Source organism: Macaca thibetana, chromosome X (genome assembly GCF_024542745.1).
Source record: "Macaca thibetana thibetana isolate TM-01 chromosome X, ASM2454274v1, whole genome shotgun sequence".
Taxonomy (NCBI): domain Eukaryota; kingdom Metazoa; phylum Chordata; class Mammalia; order Primates; family Cercopithecidae; genus Macaca; species Macaca thibetana.
The window spans coordinates 73,983,241-74,001,748 of record NC_065598.1 but is presented as its reverse complement, the minus strand read 5'-3'; the positions used below and the strand labels follow the sequence as shown (position 1 = coordinate 74,001,748).

The following is an 18,508-nucleotide window of genomic DNA, read 5'->3' as shown; positions in this document are numbered from 1 at the left end:
TAGAGTACAATATAGCCATTAAAAACAATGAGGCAGATCTGCATTTCCTGATAGGAAAATTCACTTAATAAAATAAAAAAGCAAGGTAACAAAGATTGATCATTGTATGACCTTTCTGTATAAAGTTTAAAATATGATAAATACATATATGTGGCTATATGCATTAAAAACTGTTAACAAATGCACACCTTTATGACTATACTAAAATTATTGAATTATACACTTTAAAAATGTGAACTTTATAGTACATGAATTATATTTCAATAAAGCTGTCATTTTAAAAGACTTAATAGGTTAATAGTTGTTAAACTTTGGAGAAAGGAATTATGGAAGGGGGCAGGGAATGAGGTTTACAATTTTCAATATGTAATTCTCTGAACTATCTGAATTGTCCTTCCACAAATATGTACAACTTCTATTTTAATTTTTTGGTCAACAGGAGTTATCTGTGTGATAGGATTATAGTTCATTTGTTTTCATCTGTATACTTGTCTGTATGAAGAAATGAGTTACATACAATTAAATGAGAAAATACAAGTCTTTTTAGTCTCATACCAACCATACATGCAAATCAAACACCAGTCTGGATTTGATCCGGGGAATTCCTACAGGAGATAACTACATTAATAAACAAGAGGAAAAAATGTACCTGTTTGCAGTATTTGGTTATGGCTGCTCCTAGAGGGTGTTCACTGTTACTTTCAGCAGTTCCCACAATGGCCAAGATTTTATGGTGTGATATTCTGTTACTTTCCATTAGAAGCTTTACTTGATTCACTACTGGGGTTCCATGAGTAATGGTTCCAGTCTTATCAAATACCACTACCTTTACCTGTAAGAAAATTAAGATACAATGACTTGATGATCCTCCACATCACCTTTCCAGAAATAAGAAAAAGGTCTGTTTTGACAAACAGATGACTATTTAGTTTCTTAGTAAACTGACCTTTGACTTAATTTGACTTAAAAAACTGATGATCTTTGGGAAAATAAAAGAAGAAATACTCTTAGTTATACATAATAGCTCTCCTCTGCCAATGTTGAACTGTTTGTTCATACTGAATGACTGTGAATATATGTTAAACAACCAGAGCTAATTTTTAAGGGTTGACTGTTAACAGGTAATTAAGAGACGCCTCTGGTGCCTCAAGGTAAAAAAGAAAGGCTTTCAATACTAATGAATTATAGATCTGATGGGAAAATCTAGGCAGTAGGGAAATGATTATAAGAATAAAGGTAAAAGGCCAGGTGTAGTGGTTCAAGCCTATAATACCAGCACTTTCAGAGGCCGAGGTGGACGGATCACCTGAGGTCAGGAGATCGAGACCAGCCTGGCCAACATGGTGAAACCCCATCTCTACCAATAATAAAAAGTTAGCTGGGCGTGGTGGTGCATGCCTGTAATCCCAGCTACTCGGGAGGCTGAGGCAGGAGAATCGCTGGAATTTGGTGGGTGGAGCTTGCAGTAAGCTGAGATCGCACCACTGCACTCCAGCCTGGGCCACAGAGCGAGACTTCATGAAAAAAAAAAAAAAAGAAAAGAAAGAAAGAGAAAGAAAGAAGAAAGAAGGAAGGAAGGAAGGAAGGAAGGAAGGAAGGAAGGAAGGAAGGAAGGAAGGAAGGAAGGAAGGAAGGAAGGAAGGAAGGAAAGAAGGAAGGAAGGAAGGAAAGAGAGAGAAAGAAAGAGAGAAAGAAAGAAAAAGAAAGAAAGAAAGAAAGAAAGAAAGAAAGAAAGAAAGAAAGAAAGAAAGAAAAGAAAAGAAAAGAAAAGAAAAGAAAAGAAAAGAAAAGAAAAGAAAAGAAAAGAAAAGAAAAGAAAAATAAACCAACAAAGTATGATTCTGGACAGGGGAAAAAATAGCTATCTCGGCTCACTGCAACCCCCGCCTCCCGGGTTCAAGCTATTCTCCTGCCTCAGTCTCCTGAGTAGTTGGGATTACAGGCATGCTACCTCGCCCAGCTAATTTTTGTATTTTTAGTAGAGACGGGGTTTCACCATGTTGGTCAGGCTGGTCTCAAACTCCTGACCTCGTGATCCGCCTGCCTCAGCCTCCCAAAGTGCTGGGATTACAGGTATGAGCCACTGCACCAGGCTAGTCTTGCAACTTTTAATTTTGAAATTATATCAAAATTTAAAATGTCTATAAAAATTACTAGCCTGTATTCTCTGGCTAGGTGAGTTTCCAGATTTGTTCTAAGATATGTTCTATGTTTACTACATACCTAGGTATATAGCTTACATTCTCATAATAAGAACATACTGGTAGAAACATGGTTTTAGTTGAAGTCATGTAGCCTTGCGATGATTATGGAAAGCGTAATATGAGATCAGAGATAGGATTATATTCCTAAAGTGATAGCTGCAAACTGTCGGCTGGTGGCAGCAAAGGCAAAGAAATGGCACTGTAATTGAAGGTCCCAGTGAAGAAAACAAGTCACACACAAATAAGAAGGCTGCTAGAGTTTGGCAAATTTTCCTGGGCAAATACCTATTCTGTCTTTCTGCCATAAAGACTAGCCTAGTCTGAGCTAGGATAGGAGTCCAGGTTTTCCATATTAGGGTCTGCTCTAATAGAATAGGCCTGGAGTAGTTTTAGGGATCTTAGGCAACTAAGGCCAATCTGGAGCAGAACCAAAATAACACCTTTCCTGCCTCAAATCTCTGGATAGTCCTAGAAGCAACTCAGCTCATGGACCACAGAGACATAATTTAGGAGTATGTGTTTCTCAACAGGGGTGATACTGATAGTTTGGTGGGACAAGTTTTAGTTCTGGGGACTGTCTTACCTTATGAGCCATCTCCAATGGCTCTCCACCTTTTATTAGTATGCCATTTTGAGCACCTACTCCTGTACCCACCATCACAGCAGTTGGAGTGGCCAGTCCCAGTGAACAGGGACATGCAATACACAGAACTGTGATAGAGGCTTGGAAAGCAAATCGTATTATCGTTTCTGTTCGGGAGATACTTCTATTGTAGCCCTTTAGAAGAAAGGCATAAATTTTCATTATTAATTTAGAGCTGTACAAAACAAAAGAAACAAAACTTAACATTATTTAAATAAAACCACAATTTAAAAAGTGACATATCCTACCTAGCTACCTACATATATTTTTTAGTTACAGGTAAGAAAACACTTTCTTTCTTTTATGAACATAAGAAATTAGGACATACTGAGATTCTAGAATTACAAACTATGGACTGAATATAAGGGCTCCATATTGAGAATGAATGTTTTTATTAGAGATCTTCAGAAATAGCTGCAAATGTGAAACATAATTTTCAAAAAATTTGATACTGAATAAACAGAAGTCTCAATCTCTGTATAGTAAAACCATAAATCTGCCTTTCACACTATTCTTGAAAGACAATGAAAAAGAATCACATGGCATGCAAAGGGACCTTAGTCATATTTCAACAAAATCCTTTTGGACATAACAATGTAAATCAACTATATCTGCTAATTAAACTCTTAGTGACGTTCAGTGTTTGCTCATGTGGGAAAAATATAATTGGTAGTTTTAGAAGAAATCTAAGACATCCTGAACTCATGAGAAAAATTCCTGAAGGAAACACATTCCAAGCTACTTGCTGGCCTGTGCACTGGCTCATATCTGTAATCCCAGTGCTTTTGGAGGTTAAGGCAGGAGGATCATTTGAGGCCAGGAGTGTGAGACCACCCTGGGCAACATGGTAAGACCTCATCTCTACAAAAAAATTTTTTTTTTTAGTCAGGCATGGCCGGGCACGGTGGCTCACGCCTGTAATCCCAGCACTTTGGGAGGCCAAGGCGGGTGGATCACCTGAGGTCAGGAGTTCAAGACCTGCCTGGCCAACATGGTGAAACCTCATCTCTATTAAAAATGCAAAAATTAGCTGGGCATGGTGACACATGCCTGTAATCCCAGCTACTTGGGAGGGTGAGGCACAAGAATTGCTTGAACCTGGAAGGCAGAGGTTGCAGTGAGCCGAGATCATGCCACTGCACTCCAGCCTGGGCGACAAGAGCAAAACTCGATCTCAAAAAACAAAAAAACACAAAACATTAGCCAGGGATGGTGGTGCATGCCTGTAGTCACAGCTACTCGGGAGGCTAAGGTAAGAGAATCGCTTAAGCCCAGAAGTTTGAGGCTGCAGTGAGCCATGATTGCACCACTGCATTACTGCTGGGGCAACAGAGCAAGACCCTGTCTCAAAACAAACAAACAAAAAAAACAAACCTTCTCAACAATCCTTTTGTTCAGTGTGTACTAAACAGACATAAATCATTTAAAGAAACTTTTTAATATTACAGTAATGGGTTGGACATGGTGGCTCATGTCTGTAATCCCATATAATAATACCATATATTGAATAGGGTGTCCTTTCCCCATTGTTTGTTTTTGTCAACTTTGTTGAAGATCAGTTGGTTGTAGGTGTGTGGCTTTATTTCTGGGTTCTCTATTTTGTTCAATTGATTTACATGTCTATTCTTGTATCAGTACCATGCTGTTTTGATTACTATAGCCTTTTAGTATAATTTGAAGTCAGGTAATGTGATGCCTCTAGTTTTATTCTTTTTGCTTAGGATTGCTTCGGCTATTTAGGTTCTTTTTCCATATTAATTTTAGGATTGCTTTTTTAATTCTGTGACAGAGGACATTAGTTTTATATGAATTGTGTTGAATCTATAGATTGCTTTGGACAGTATGGTAGTTTAAATAATATTAATGCTTCCAATCCATGGGCACGGAATGTTTTTCCATTTGTGTCCTCTTCAGTTTCTTTCATCAGTTTTTTATGGTTCTCTTTGTAGAGATCTTTCACCTCCTTGGTTAAATGTATTCCTAGGTATGTTTTGTGTGTGACTATTGTAAATGGGATTGAGTTCTTGATTTGGTTCTCAAGTTGGACACTGTTGGTGTATAGAAATGTTAATAATTTTTGTATGTTGATTTTATATCCTGAAACTTTACTGAAGTAGTTTATCTGGTCTGAGAGTCTTTTGGAGAAATCTTTATGGTTTTCTAGGTATAGAATCATGTCATCAGGAATAGAGATAATTTTTTTTTTTCAAGACGGAGTTTTCTTCTTGTTGCCCAGGCTGCAGTGCAACGGTGCAATCTAGGCTCAGTGAAACCTCCCCCTCCTGGGTTCAAGTGATTCTCCTGCCTCAGCCTCCCAAGTAGCTGGGATTACAGGCATGCGCCACCATGCCCAGCTAATTTTTGTATTTTTAGTAGAGACAGGGTTTCACCATGTTGGCCAGGCTGGTCTTGAACTCCCGACCTCAGGTGATCCACCTGCCTCGGCCTCCCAAAAGTGCTGGGATTACAGGCATGAGCCACCACACCCGGCAGAAATGCATTAACTTCATTGTTTACCCAAAATTTATTCAGGGGTTGGTTGTTTAGTCTCCCTGTACTTGTGTGGGTTTTCGAGTTCCTCTTGGTATTGATTTCTAATTTTATTCCACTGTAGTGTAGGAAGATGCCTGATCTGATCTAGTTGTTTTTTAATTTATTGAGACTTGCTTTATGACCAAGACTATGGTCAATGTTAGGGAATGTTCCATGTTCATATAAGAGGAATGTATATTCTGTGATTATTGAGTGGAGTATTCTGTAGATATCTATTAGGTCCACTTGGTTGATAATTCAATTTAAGTGCAGAATTTCTTTGCTACTTTTTGTCCTTGATGATCTCTCTAGTGCTGTCAGTGGGGTACTGAAGTCCTCCACTATTATTGTATGGCAGTCTACCTCTTTTTGTAGGTCTAGCAGTATTTGTTTTATAAATCTAGATGCTCCAATGTTGGGTGCATATGTATTTAAGATAGTTAAATCTTCTTGTTGAATTGAGACCTTTATCATTTTGTAGTGCCCTTCTTTGCCTTTTTAAAAACTATTGTTGGTTTAAACTCTGTTTTATCTAACACAAGAATAGCAACCCCTGCTCTTTGTTTTCCATTTGCATGACAGATCTTTCTCTATCCCTTCACCTTGAGCCTATGAGTTATTACCTGTGAGATGGGTCTCTTGATGACAGCAAAAGGATGGATCTTGTTTTTTTATTCCAATTTGCCACTCTATCTATGTCTTTTAAGTGGAGTATTTAGGCCATTTACATTCAAGTTTAATATTGATATATGAGGTTTTGTTCCTCATGGTGGTGTTTGCTAGTTTCTTTGTAGTCTCAATTGTGTAATTGCTTTATAGGGTCTGTGAGCTTTGTATTTATACATGTTTTTGTGGTGACAAGTATCATTCTTTTGTTTCCATGTTCAGAACTCCTCTGAACCTTTCTTATAGCTCTGGTCTGGTGGTGACGAATTTCCTTACTGTTTGCTTGTCTGGGGGAAGACTTTGTTTCTACTCCATGTATGAAGCTTAATTTGGCAGTATATGAAATTCCTGGTTGCCAATTTTTTTTTCTTTAGGGAAACTAAAAATAGGCTCCCAATCACTTCCAGCTTTGTAACATTTCCACTGAGAAGTCTGTGGTTAGCCTGATGGGTTTTCTCTGTAGGTAATTTGGCCCTTTTCTGTAGCTGCCTTTAAGACTTTTTTCTTTTGCATTGACTTTGAATATTCTAATGCCTATGTGCCTTGGGGATGGTCATCTTCTATAATGTTTTGCAGGAGTTCTCTGGATTTGAAATTCCTTTAGTGAATTTTTCAGTTCCAGCAGTTCCATTTTTTTTTTTTTTTTTTTTTTTTCTTAATATGGCTACCTCATCTTGCATATCCTGAATCGTTTTTCTGGTTTCTTTATACTGGATTTCAACTTTCATTTGGATCTCATTGAGGTTTCCTTGCAATCCATATTTTAAATTACTTATCTGTCATTCCAGACATTTCAGTCTGCTTAGGAGCCATTGCTAGAGAGCTATAACAATCCTTTGGTGTTGTGAAAACACTTTTTGTACTGCTGCAGTTCTTGCACTAATTCTTTCTCATCCAAGGGAACTTTTGCTTCCTATTTTTGAATTTGCTATCATTTCCATGGGACTTTTTCTCTCCTTCTTTTCTTTCCTTTGGGTGCTTTACTGTGGTACATGTTGTGTATGATTATTTAGCTTTGTTTTTGGTACTTTTAGGGGGCCAAGGTGCTGTACTGATTCCTTGGTTGTGGATAGCTTCTATGCTGTAGCTTTCTCAGATGCTGCTTTTTGTAGTGAGGTATTAGCCATTAGAGCTGACAATCTCCTGTAGGGTTTAGGGTGCAGAGGTCCCTGTGGACTTATCTTAAGGGCTAGAATTAAGCCTTTCTGTTAGCAGATTTTAAATTTTATGATGCAGTTCAGCATACAGACCAGTAGATGGCACTCAAAAGTAAGAGACAGCAGGTAGGTTGGTGTCAGGTGGAAGTACCTGCCCTGATGCAGGGATGGTGGGAAGAGATTACATTAGGGTGCACTCCCATTCCTGATCCTGTGCTGGCAAGAACATGATCAGCTTCTCTTTTGTGCCCTTGTTGTAGGGCTCCTGACTTTCATTTCATAAGGACTTTGTCCTTTGGTTCCCATGAGTATGCCCCTCCGATAGCTACCACTAAAATGGGTTTGGGTTAGTCTTTTCCCCCAGACCAAAGCAGGCAACTCAGTGATTTGTCTGTCCCTCCTTGCTGGGACAGTGCCACTCTGTCGGGAGAAGAAGTTGAGCCTTGCCCTTGGATAAAGCCCAAGCAGCATGTGACTCACTTGTAGTAGGGCTGGAGCCACCATGTAAAGCATGAAATATGCTTTGTCCAAGTGTGCGTTAGCTGGCTCCTGGTGGGAAATACCACTGCTGCATCTGTAGCACTGTAGGTGTGGGGGAAGGGTTTGGCAGGAGATGATCTTCTCTCCATGTCTAACCCTAACCCTAACTACCATCCTGTCCAAAGCAATCTATAGATTGAACACAATTCCTATAAAACTACTACTGTCTTCTGTCACAGAATTTAAAAAGCAATCCTAAATTTCACATGGAAAAAGAACCTAAATAGCCGAAGCAATCCTAAGCAAAAAGAATAAAACTAGAGGCATCACATTACCCAACTTCAAATTATACTAAAAGATTATAGTAATCAAAACAGCATGGTATTGATACGAAAATAGCCACGTAAATCAATTGCATAAAATAGAGAGCCCAGAAATAAAGCCACACATCTACAACCAACTGATCTTCAACAAAGTTGACAAAAACAAACAATGGGGAAAGGACACCCTATTCAATATATGGTGCTGGGAAAACTACCTAGCCATGTGCAGAAGAATGAAACTGTACTCATATCTCTCACCATATATAAAAATTAACTAAGGATAGATTGAAGACTTAAATGTAAAAACTCAAACTATGAAAACCCCAAGAAAACCTAGGAAAAACTCTTCTGGACATTATCCTAGAGAAAGAATTTATGACTAAGACCTGAAAAGCAATTGCAACAAAAACAAAAATTAATAAAGGAGATTTAATTAAACTAAAGAGCTTCTACACAACAAAAGAAACAATCAACAGAATAAGCACAGAACGTACAGACATACAGAATGGGAGAAAATATTTCCTAAGTATGCATCCAACAAAGGACTAATATCTAGGCTCTATATGAAACTTAAACAAATCAAATCAATAAGGATAAAACAACCCTATTTAAAAGTGGGCAAATGGCATAAATAGACACTTCTCAAAAGAAGACATACAACTTATCAAAAAACACATGAAAAACTACTCAACATCACTAATCATCAGGAAAATGCAAATTAAAACCACAATGAAATACCCCTTCACACCAGTCAGAATGGCTATAATTAAAAAGTCAAAAAATAACAAGACGTTGGCAATGATGCAGAGAAAAGGGAATACTTATATACTATTGGTGGGAATGTAAATCAGTTCAACCTCTATGGAAAACAGTCTGGAGATTTCTCCAAGAACTTAAAATAGAACTACCATTCAACCCAGCAATCCCACTACTGGATATCTACTCAAAGGATTTTCCTTTATTTATTTTAAATTGTTTTATCAAAAAGACAACTGCACGTGTGTGTTTATCACAGCACTCTTCACAATAGCAAAGACTTGGAGTCACCCAGGTGCCCATCATTGATGGACTGGATAAAGGAAATGTGGTACATATACACCATGGAATACTATGCAGCCATAAAAAAAGAATGAAATCATGTCCTTTGCGTAGCATGGGTGAAGCTGGAGGTCATTATCCTAAGTGACTTAATGTAGGAACAGAAAATCAAATACCACATGTTCTCACTTATAAGCGGAAGCTAAACAATGGTTACACATGGACATAAAGATGGGAATCAATGAGCAGTGGGGCCTCCAAAAGGTGAGAAGAAGGGAGGGGGGCAAGGGATGAAAAACTACTTATTGAGTACTATGTTCACTATTTGGGATATGGGGTCACCATAAGCCTAAACTCCAGCATCACCCAATATACTCATGTAATAAACAATACACCCATGGGCCGGGCACGGTGGATCACGCCTGTTATCCCAGCACTCTGGGAGGCCGAGGCAAGTGGATCACCTGAGGTCAGGAATTTGAGATCACCCTGACCAACATGGCGAAACCCCATCTCTACTAAAAATACAAAAATTAGCTGGGCATGGTGGCATAAGCCTGTAATCCCAGCTACTCGGGAGGCTGAGGCATGAGAATCATTTGAACCTGGGAGGTGGAAGTTGCAGTGAGCCGAGATCGTGCCACTGCACTCCAGCCTGGGTGACAGAGCAAGACTCTGTCTCAATAAATAAATAACAAACAAACAAACAAACCTGCACATGTACTTCCTGAATAAAAAATAAAATAAATAAACACAACAAACTAAGGCTTTATTTACTGTGAGTAGGAGTCTCGCTCTGTTGCTCAGGCTGTAGTACAGTAGTGAAATCATGGCTCACTGCAGCTCTTATCAGTAATAGTTTTACAGTGTTAGGTTCTTATTAAGTTCTCAAATACTTCAATATTTATCCAAGAGTTACAGATGGATATAGAAACACAGCTGGAAGGGGCTTTCACATATTTCTAGGCTTATGCTTCCATAAACTTCATAGATGTACACATGTTGTTGTAGAAAAAGAACAGATGCTTGTCACAAGGCCAGGAAAGATTAGGTTTGCAGACACTTTGAAGGGTGAGGGGGAAGGGAATTTGTTGGCCAAAACGGAAGAAGGAAAAACAACTCAGCAAAATGAGATTGAGTCCTGTTAACAGGCTCTCCACCTCACCGACTGAACCCCAGGTACCACCCAGGAACAGGACAGGTCAGACTCCTCTCCTATACAAACGGGGTGAACTTCCCGGGGCCCCACCCCATCCTCCCAGTGCATAGGTGGACATTATTTAGAAAGAATCAGTGGGGCGTTGGGGGGTAGGGCAGGCTTCATCTGGGACCAGCAGTCTGGTGTTTCAACCTTCAGGATGTTTTAGGCTTAAAGGTTTTCAACCTTCAGGGGTTTCACTGGGGGACCCTTGGCTGTCACCTGCATCTGTCAATATGCTAGATGCTTTCACCTATACTAATTCCAATCCTGTATCTTAGGTATTATTTTCCCTATTTTACAGATAAGAGAACTGAGGATAGTAAAAGTTACATGACTTAAAGTTTATATATCTAATTTGAGGCACAGTCCAGTTCTACTACTTTACCACTTTACAACACCATAGAGAGCATCAGAGAACTAGATGAGCAGACACTAATAATATCCTATATTTGTAAAGCATTTAATAAATTACAAATTATTTCTAATATATTATCTTATTTAACCTTCACAACAATCTTAAGTTACACAAAATGGGTATTACTAAAACTTCACTTTATAGTTGAGGAAACTGAAGCTCAGAGAGCAATTAAGTAGTCTAAGATCACATTGACAGTAAATGACGGAGCTGAAATCCTGAGGTTTTCCTCAATATATCTATAGTCCTTTGTGAAAGCAAAACCATGTCAGAAATGAGACTAAGCATAACATGTAAAAGTTTGGTATTTGTTTTTGAAAAATCACAAGTCATAATAAAAATTTTTCTCCAAAAGGAAATTTTTTATATTTATGAAAATGCAAATATTATTCTTATCACCCTCCCACTCCAAACCTTTAAAGGTCCTGGTAATTATTAAAGTTATTTCCACTGAATTACTAATGCAAAAGACTCACAAATTGTTCTGCATATAGTAAAGAGTTATTACAAGTCACTTACAGGAAAGTAGGTTTCCACAATTTCAAAATTCAGAAATCCAATTACAATCCATACCAAGAGGGTGGCAATGGAAACAAAAACAATAAAAGGAACAAAATAGCCACTGAGTTTGTCTGCAAACTGCTGGATAGGAGCCTAGAATTAAAAATAACAACAATAATAAGAAGAAGCATATCAAAGTCTTTTCTGATACTGAATGCAGAGTATATTTAGTAGTTAGCACAAATAGAAATATTTTAACAAACTTCATGTTAATGGCCAGGTGTAGTGGCTCACACCTGTAATCCCAACACTTTGAGAGACTAAGGCAGGATGATAGCTTGAGTCCAGGAGTTTGAGACCATCCTGGGCAACTTAGGGAGACCCTGTTTGTATAAAAAAATTTTTTTTTTAATTAGCTGGGTGTGCGGGCATGTGCCCACACACAGTCCCAGCTACTCGGGAGGCTGAGGCAGAAGGATTGCTTGAATTTAGGAGGTCAAGTGCAGTGAGCCATGATGGTACCACTGCACTCCAGCCTGGGCAACAGACTGAGACCCTGTTTCAAAGCAAAAACAAACAAACTCCATATTAATGCAACTAAAATTTTTATCGGAAAACGTAAAAACTAGGTGAAGATTTATACTGAGAAGGCTTTAAAGAAAATAGTTTGTTTCTCCTAGCGAGTTAAGTTACCTTTGATGTTTGTGCCTCTTCCACAAGTTTGACAATTTGAGAAAGGGTTGTGTCTGCTCCAACATGAGTTGCACGGATAAGCAGTGACCCATTCTGGTTAATGGAACCAGCAATCACTGTGCTGCCAGGTTTCTTAGCCACAGGCATTGCCTCCCCTGTATGGAGAGTAGAGATACATTTAAGGAGCATAAATGATCACTATCATGAAACATATCATTATTTGTTACTTGCCAAAAATATCTAGATATAAAATAGAATCTGAACAAATGCCTAGGTAAAAGTTGCTTTCCCCTTTCCCTTGTATCAATTCCCTAGGCCAAAGCCAGGAATATAAACCTTGAACGGGAAAAACCTGTATGGTAGCTCTTGTTGGCAGATACTTTTAGAGTTTCACCCTAGTCCTAGAACATCGGTTCTTAACCTGTTCTCAAGGAACATTTAGAAATGTAGGAGGGAGTTTTTGTTTGTAATAATGACTGCACGGGATGGGGAAAGGGGTGCTACTACTTCGATTTAGTGTGCCAGTGCCAGGGTCAGGGACACTGAATTGTACTACAGTGTGTAAGAGAGTCCCCCAGAACTAAGAATTGCTCCATCCAAACTGGCAATAGCACCCCTATAGAGAAGCACACAGTCTCGTTGGGCACAGTGGCTCATGCCTGTAGTCCTAGCACTTTGGGAGGCTGAGGCAGACAGATGGCTTGAGCTCAGCAGTTCAAGACCAGCCTGGGCAACATGGCAAAACCCTATCTGTACAAAAAAAATACAAAAGTTAGCCAGGCATGGTGGCATGCGCCTGTAGTCCCAGGTACACGGGAGGCTGAGGTGGGAGGATTGAGCCCAGGAGGCAGAGGATACCATGAGTCGAGATTGTGCCACTGTACTCCAGCTTGGGTGACAGGGTAAGACCCTGTCTCAAAATAAACAAAATAAAATAAAGGAAGAAACACACAGTCCCACATTACTTCCACATGGTTCATAAACTGAGTTTCTTCTAGGACTATCAGAGAGTTGAGATGGGAAAGGTATCATTTTGGTTCTGCTTCAGATTTTACCTAAGATTTCTAAAACTATGCCAGGCTTATTCCCTTAGAGTAGACCCTGATGTGGAAAACCTGGACTCGTATCATAGCTCAGATTAGACCAGTCTTTACAGCAGAAAGACAGAATAGGTATTTGCCCAGGAAAATTTGCCAAAGTCCATCAGGTGTACAGGAAACTGAGACAACTTCCTTTGGTTATGCATTCTAGTAGCTAATAATCTCCAGTGATAAAAGCCTTCAATAGCTGATATGGTTTGGCTCTGTGTCCCCACCCAAGTTTCATCTCTAATTACAATCCCCACATGTTGAGGGAGGGACCTATAATCCCCACATGTCAAGGGAGGGAGGTGATTGAGTCATGGGGTGCCATTTCCCCCATGCTATTCTTGTGATGAGTGAGTTTTCACGAGATCTGATGGTTTTGTAAGTGTCTGGCATTTCCCCTGCTGGCACTTCTCTCTGTTGCCTTATGAAGAAGGTCATTGCCCCTTTCACCTTCTGCCAAGATTTTAAGTTTCCTGAGGCCTTCCCAGTCATGCAGAACTGTGAATCAATTAAACCCCCTTCCTTCATAAATTACCCAGTGTTGGATATTTCTTTAGAGCAGTGTGAAAACCGACTAATGTAGTAAATGGAATAAGTTGTTACCACAGGGAGTAGGGCACTGCTATAAAGATACTTGAAAATGTGGAAGCGACTTTGGAACTGGGTAATGGGCAGAGGCTGGAACAGTTTGGAGGGCTCAGAAAAAGACAGGAAAATGTGGGAAAGTTTGGAACTTCATAGAAACTTGGTGAATGGTTTTGGCTTTTGTTTTTTGTTTTTTGTTTCTGTAACAGAGTTTCGCACTTCTTGCCCAGGCTGGAGTGCAATGGCGCAATCTCGGCTCACTGCCACCCCTGCTTCTTGAGTTCAAGTGATTCTTCTGCCCCATCCTCCCAAGTAGCTGGGATTACAGGCATGCTCCACCAAACCCAGCTAATTTTATATTTTTAGTAGAGAAGGGGTTTCACCATGTTAGTCAGGCTGGTCTCAAACTCCTGACCTTAAGTGATCCACCAGCCTCGGCCTCCCAAAAGTGCTGGGATTACAGGCATGAGCCACTGCACCCAGCCAAACTTGTTGAATGGTTTTGATCAAAATGCTGATAGTCATGTGAACAATGAAGTTCAGGCTGAGGTGGTCTCAGATGGAGATGAGGAACTTATTGGGAACTGGAGTAAAGGTCCCTCATGCTATGCTTTAGAAAAGAGATGGGTGGCATTTTGCCCCCACCCTAGAGATCTGTGGAATAGTGAACTTGAGAGAGATGATTTATGATACCTGGCAGAAGACATTTTTTCAGCAGCAAAGCATTCAAGATGTGACCTGCATTATTCTGAAAGCATTCAGTTTTATGTGTTCACAAAGAGATGGTTTGAAACTGGAACTTATGTTTAAAAGGGAAGCAGAGCATAAAGGCTTCGAAAATTTGCAGCCTGATAATGCAATAGAAAAGAAAAACCCATTTTCGGGGAGAAATTCAAGCTGGCTGCAGAAATTTGCATAAGTAATGAGGAGCCAAATGTTAATCACCAAGACAATGGGAAAAACATCTCCAGGACATGTCAGAGATCTTGGCAGTAGCCCCTCCCATCACAGGCCCTGAGGCCTAGGAGAAAAAATGATTTTGTGGGCTGGGAACCAGGGCCTCTGATGCTCTGTGCAGCCTCAGTGACACGATATCCTGCATCCCAGCAGCTTCAGCTCTAGTCAGGGCTAAAAGGGGTCAAGGTAAAACTCAGGCCATTGCTTCAGAGGGTGCAAGCCCCAAGCCTTGGCAGCTTCCATGTGGTGTTGGGCCTGCAGGTGCACAGAAGTAAAGAACTGAAGTTTGGGAATCTCTGCCTAGATTTCAGAGGATGTATGGAAATGCCTGGATGTCCAGGCAGAAGTCTGCTGCAGGGGAGGAGCCATCATGGAAAACCTCTGCTAGGGCAGTACAGAAGGGAAATGTGAGTCTGAAGCCCCTACACAGAGTCCCCAATGGGGCACTGCCTAGTGGAGCTGTGAGAAGAGGGCCACTATCCTCCAGACCACAGAATGGTAGAGATTCACCAACAGCTTGTACTGTGCACCTGGAAAAGCCACAGACACTCAACACCAGCCTGTGAAACCAGCCATTTTGGGGGGGCTGTACCCTGCAAAGCCACAGGGGTGGATCTGACCAAGACCTTGGGAGCCTACTTCTTGCATCAGCATGACCTGGATGTGAGACATGAAGTCAAAGGAGATCATTTTGGAGCTTTAAGATTTATTAAGATTTAATGACTGCCCCAATGGATTTTAGACTTGCATGGGGCCTGTAGCCCCTTTGTTTTGGCCAATTTCTCCCATTTGGAATGAGAGCATTTATCTAATGCCTGTACTCACATTGTATCTTGGAAGGAAATAGTTTTTGATTTTACAGTCTCATAGGTGGAAGGGACTTGACTTGTCTCAGATGAGAGTTTAGATTGTGGACTTTTGAGTTAATGCTGAAATAAGACTTTGGGGGACTGTTGGGAAGGCATGATTGGTTTTGAAATGTGAAAAGACATGACATTTGGGAGGGGTCAAGGGTGGCATGATATGGTTTGGCTCTGTGTCCCCACCCAAATCTCATCTCAAATTGTAATCCCCACATGTCGAGGAGGGGAGGTGATTGAATCATGGGGGCAGTTTCCCCTATGTTGTTCTCATGATAGTGAGTTCTCATGAAACCTTATGGTTTTATAAGCATCTGGCATTTCCCCTGCTAGCACTTCTCTCTCCTGCTGCCTTGTGAAGAAGGTCCTTGCTTCCCCTTTTCCTCCACCATGATTACAAGTTTCCTGAGGCCTCCCCAGACATGTGGAACTGTGAGTCAATTAAACTTCTTTGTTTTATAAATTACCCAGTTTCAGGTATTTCTTCATAGCAATGTGAAAATGGACTAATAGCATAACTAAAGCCACAAAGTAAATCTGAGGAAACTGATTTAATACAGTCTTAAAAGAACTTATTTTCTTTGTTCATAATTTATGTATTCATAGCTTCGACAAAAAGTGCTTCATCTTTCATGTCTATTCTTCTTAACATTTTGGTCATGATCCTTTGAAAGAACATACCTGTGATGAGGGACTCATCTACCATAGAATGTCCTTCAATAACACGACCATCCACTGGAAATTTGCCTCCTGGAACTACTTTAATGATATCTCCACGTTGTACAAGTTCTACATCCACTTGTTCTTCACTGGATATAAGTTAACATAAAAAGCACCATTATAATATGCTTCCTACCCTGACCTCTCCATGCAAGCTCTTTAGTTCACGTCAAGCTTGTGGCTCCATAATTACTACCAATGGAAGCTAGAACCAACATTTAAGCTAGGAACTAGCATGTCAGTCTTGCTTACTGTTAATGAACAGTACAGTAGCTAGCACAAAGTAGGCACTCTAAATATTTTTTTGAACAGTCATTGTTAAAAAATGAAAGTTTTACAAAATAATGTAATAGGTTTCATTTAACTAAAACTTTATTTATTTATTTATTTATTTATTTATTTTTTATTTATTTATTTTTTTTTTTGAGACGGAGTCTCGCTTTGTCGCCCAGGCTGGAGTGCAGTGGCCGGATCTCAGCTCACTGCAAGCTCTGCCTCCCGGGTTTACGCCATTCTCCTGCCTCAGCCTCCCGAGTAGCTGGGACTACAGGCGCCCACCACCTCGCCCGGCTAGTTTTTTGTATTTTTTAGTAGAGACGGGGTTTCACCATATTAGCCAGGATGGTCTCGATCTCCTGACCTCGTGATCCGCCCGTCTCGGCCTCCCAAAGTGCTGGGATTACAGGCTTGAGCCACCGCGCCCGGCCAAAACTTTATTTATTATGTAACTTTGCCTAAACAATTTTATGAGTATAAAAATGAGAAATACAAAAGATTGAAATCTAATCAAGTCTTTAGCTTTATCTTCCAATTTACAAGTAACACAGGAGTTATAGAACAAGTTAAATGAAACCAAAAGGAAGCAAAGAGATAAATTCAGATTGTGGGATATTCTACAGAACAACTGATGGCTATTTCTTCAACAAGTCAATTGTTTTGGGGGCAGGAGGGAAGGAAGGAGAATGAAAAGAAAGAAGGGAGGTACTGTTTTAGATTAAAAGAACATAAGTCATATGATAGTCAAATGCGATGATGCATGGATCTTGTTTGAATTCTATTTCAGGCAAAGAGACTTAAAACATTTTGGAGACAACAGGAGAAACATGAATATGAATTGGGTCTTAGGTGACATTAAGGAATTAATGTTCATTTTGTTAGGTACAATATGGTAGTATAGTTATATCAGAATATATCCTTTTTAGAGATAATACAGACTATTTAGCAGTAAAACAATATGACTGACATTTGGTTTAATACTACTGCAACAAGAAAGAAAGATAAAATGGATAGATGAAGCATGGCAAAATGTGGATAATTTTTATATCTGGGAGACAGATTATGTGAATTCATGATAGTCCTTTTTTTACTTCTGTGTATATCTGAAATTTTTCTTAAGAAGTTAAAAAAAGAGAAGAGGGAAGAGGGAAGATAAATACCTGAGGAGGATATTATCAGAATCAAGAGTTACAATAGTTGCTTCTGTAGCTTGTAGTGAAATTAGCTTTGCAAGAGCCTCTGATGTTTTGCCCTATAAATTAAAACAAACACATTGAAAATGCTAAGGAAGAAAAAGTTCAAGTCTGAACTAAAATAAAAATACAATCTTTAGCATTTACCCAAAAGACAGCTTTAGGAATATTAATTTGTTCAAAAATTAATATGAAAATGTTTCACTTCAAAATGTTTGAATGTTTTACTTCAAAATGTTTCACTAGAAAATGTTTCACTTCAAAAAGATAAAGTACACAAAATATTTTATTTTTTATTTATTTTTTTGAGACAGAGTCTCACTCTGTTACCCAGGATGCAGTACAGTAGCGTGATCTCGGCTCACTGCAATCTCTGCCTCCTGGGTTCAAGCAATTCTCCTGCCTCAGCCTCCCGAGTAGCTGAGATTACACGCCTGGCTAATTTTTGTATTTTTAGTAGAGATGGGGTTCACCATGTTGGCCAGGCTGGTCTCAAACTCCTGACATTGTGATCTGCCCACCTCGGCTTCCCAAAGTGCTGGGATTACAGGCATGAGCCACCACGCCCAGCCTAAAAGTACACAAAATATTTTTAAAAGTATTATTAGGGATAATTTATGAAGAAATTATATAAATTAATAAGAAAAACATGAGGAACCCAATAAACACACAGGCAAAGGACATATACAGGCAAATCATTCAAAAGGAATATAAACATCCGATGATGAAAAAATGTTTATCCCCACCATTAATGGAAGAAACACAAACTAAAGTAACCCTGTAATACCATTTAATGTCTATTAACTTAGCAAGAATTTGGGGGGGATGCAATGCTGGTGAAGTTGTAGTAAAAATACTTCACTGATGTACCCCTGCTGGCAAAAACTGTTACAACTTGTAGCATGAACCAGAGAAATATTTATGCCCTTTAACCCAGTAATCACATCCTCTGTAATGTCTTCCAAGATATTAGCTC

General features: G+C 39.5%; 1 protein-coding gene and 1 pseudogene across 3 annotated transcripts in view; both read right to left on the bottom strand.

The window, feature by feature from the left end:
* LOC126946307 (S-phase kinase-associated protein 1-like) overlaps window positions 1–18,508 on the bottom strand; it is a 682,386-nt pseudogene that overhangs the window by 492,306 nt on the left and 171,572 nt on the right. The gene's annotated exons all lie outside the window — the stretch shown is intronic.
* The window catches only part of ATP7A (ATPase copper transporting alpha), a 144,276-nt gene that overhangs the window by 18,220 nt on the left and 107,548 nt on the right, over window positions 1–18,508 (bottom strand). For both annotated transcript variants that reach the window (XM_050776291.1, XM_050776292.1), the window contains exons 11-16: window positions 17,500–17,591; window positions 16,025–16,152; window positions 11,854–12,008; window positions 11,179–11,313; window positions 2,788–2,982; window positions 650–832 (exon numbers count right to left, since the gene is read on the bottom strand). In XM_050776291.1, coding sequence (XP_050632248.1) covers window positions 650–832; window positions 2,788–2,982; window positions 11,179–11,313; window positions 11,854–12,008; window positions 16,025–16,152; window positions 17,500–17,591 — 888 coding nt within the window. The remainder of the gene's footprint in view (window positions 1–649; window positions 833–2,787; window positions 2,983–11,178; window positions 11,314–11,853; window positions 12,009–16,024; window positions 16,153–17,499; window positions 17,592–18,508) is intronic.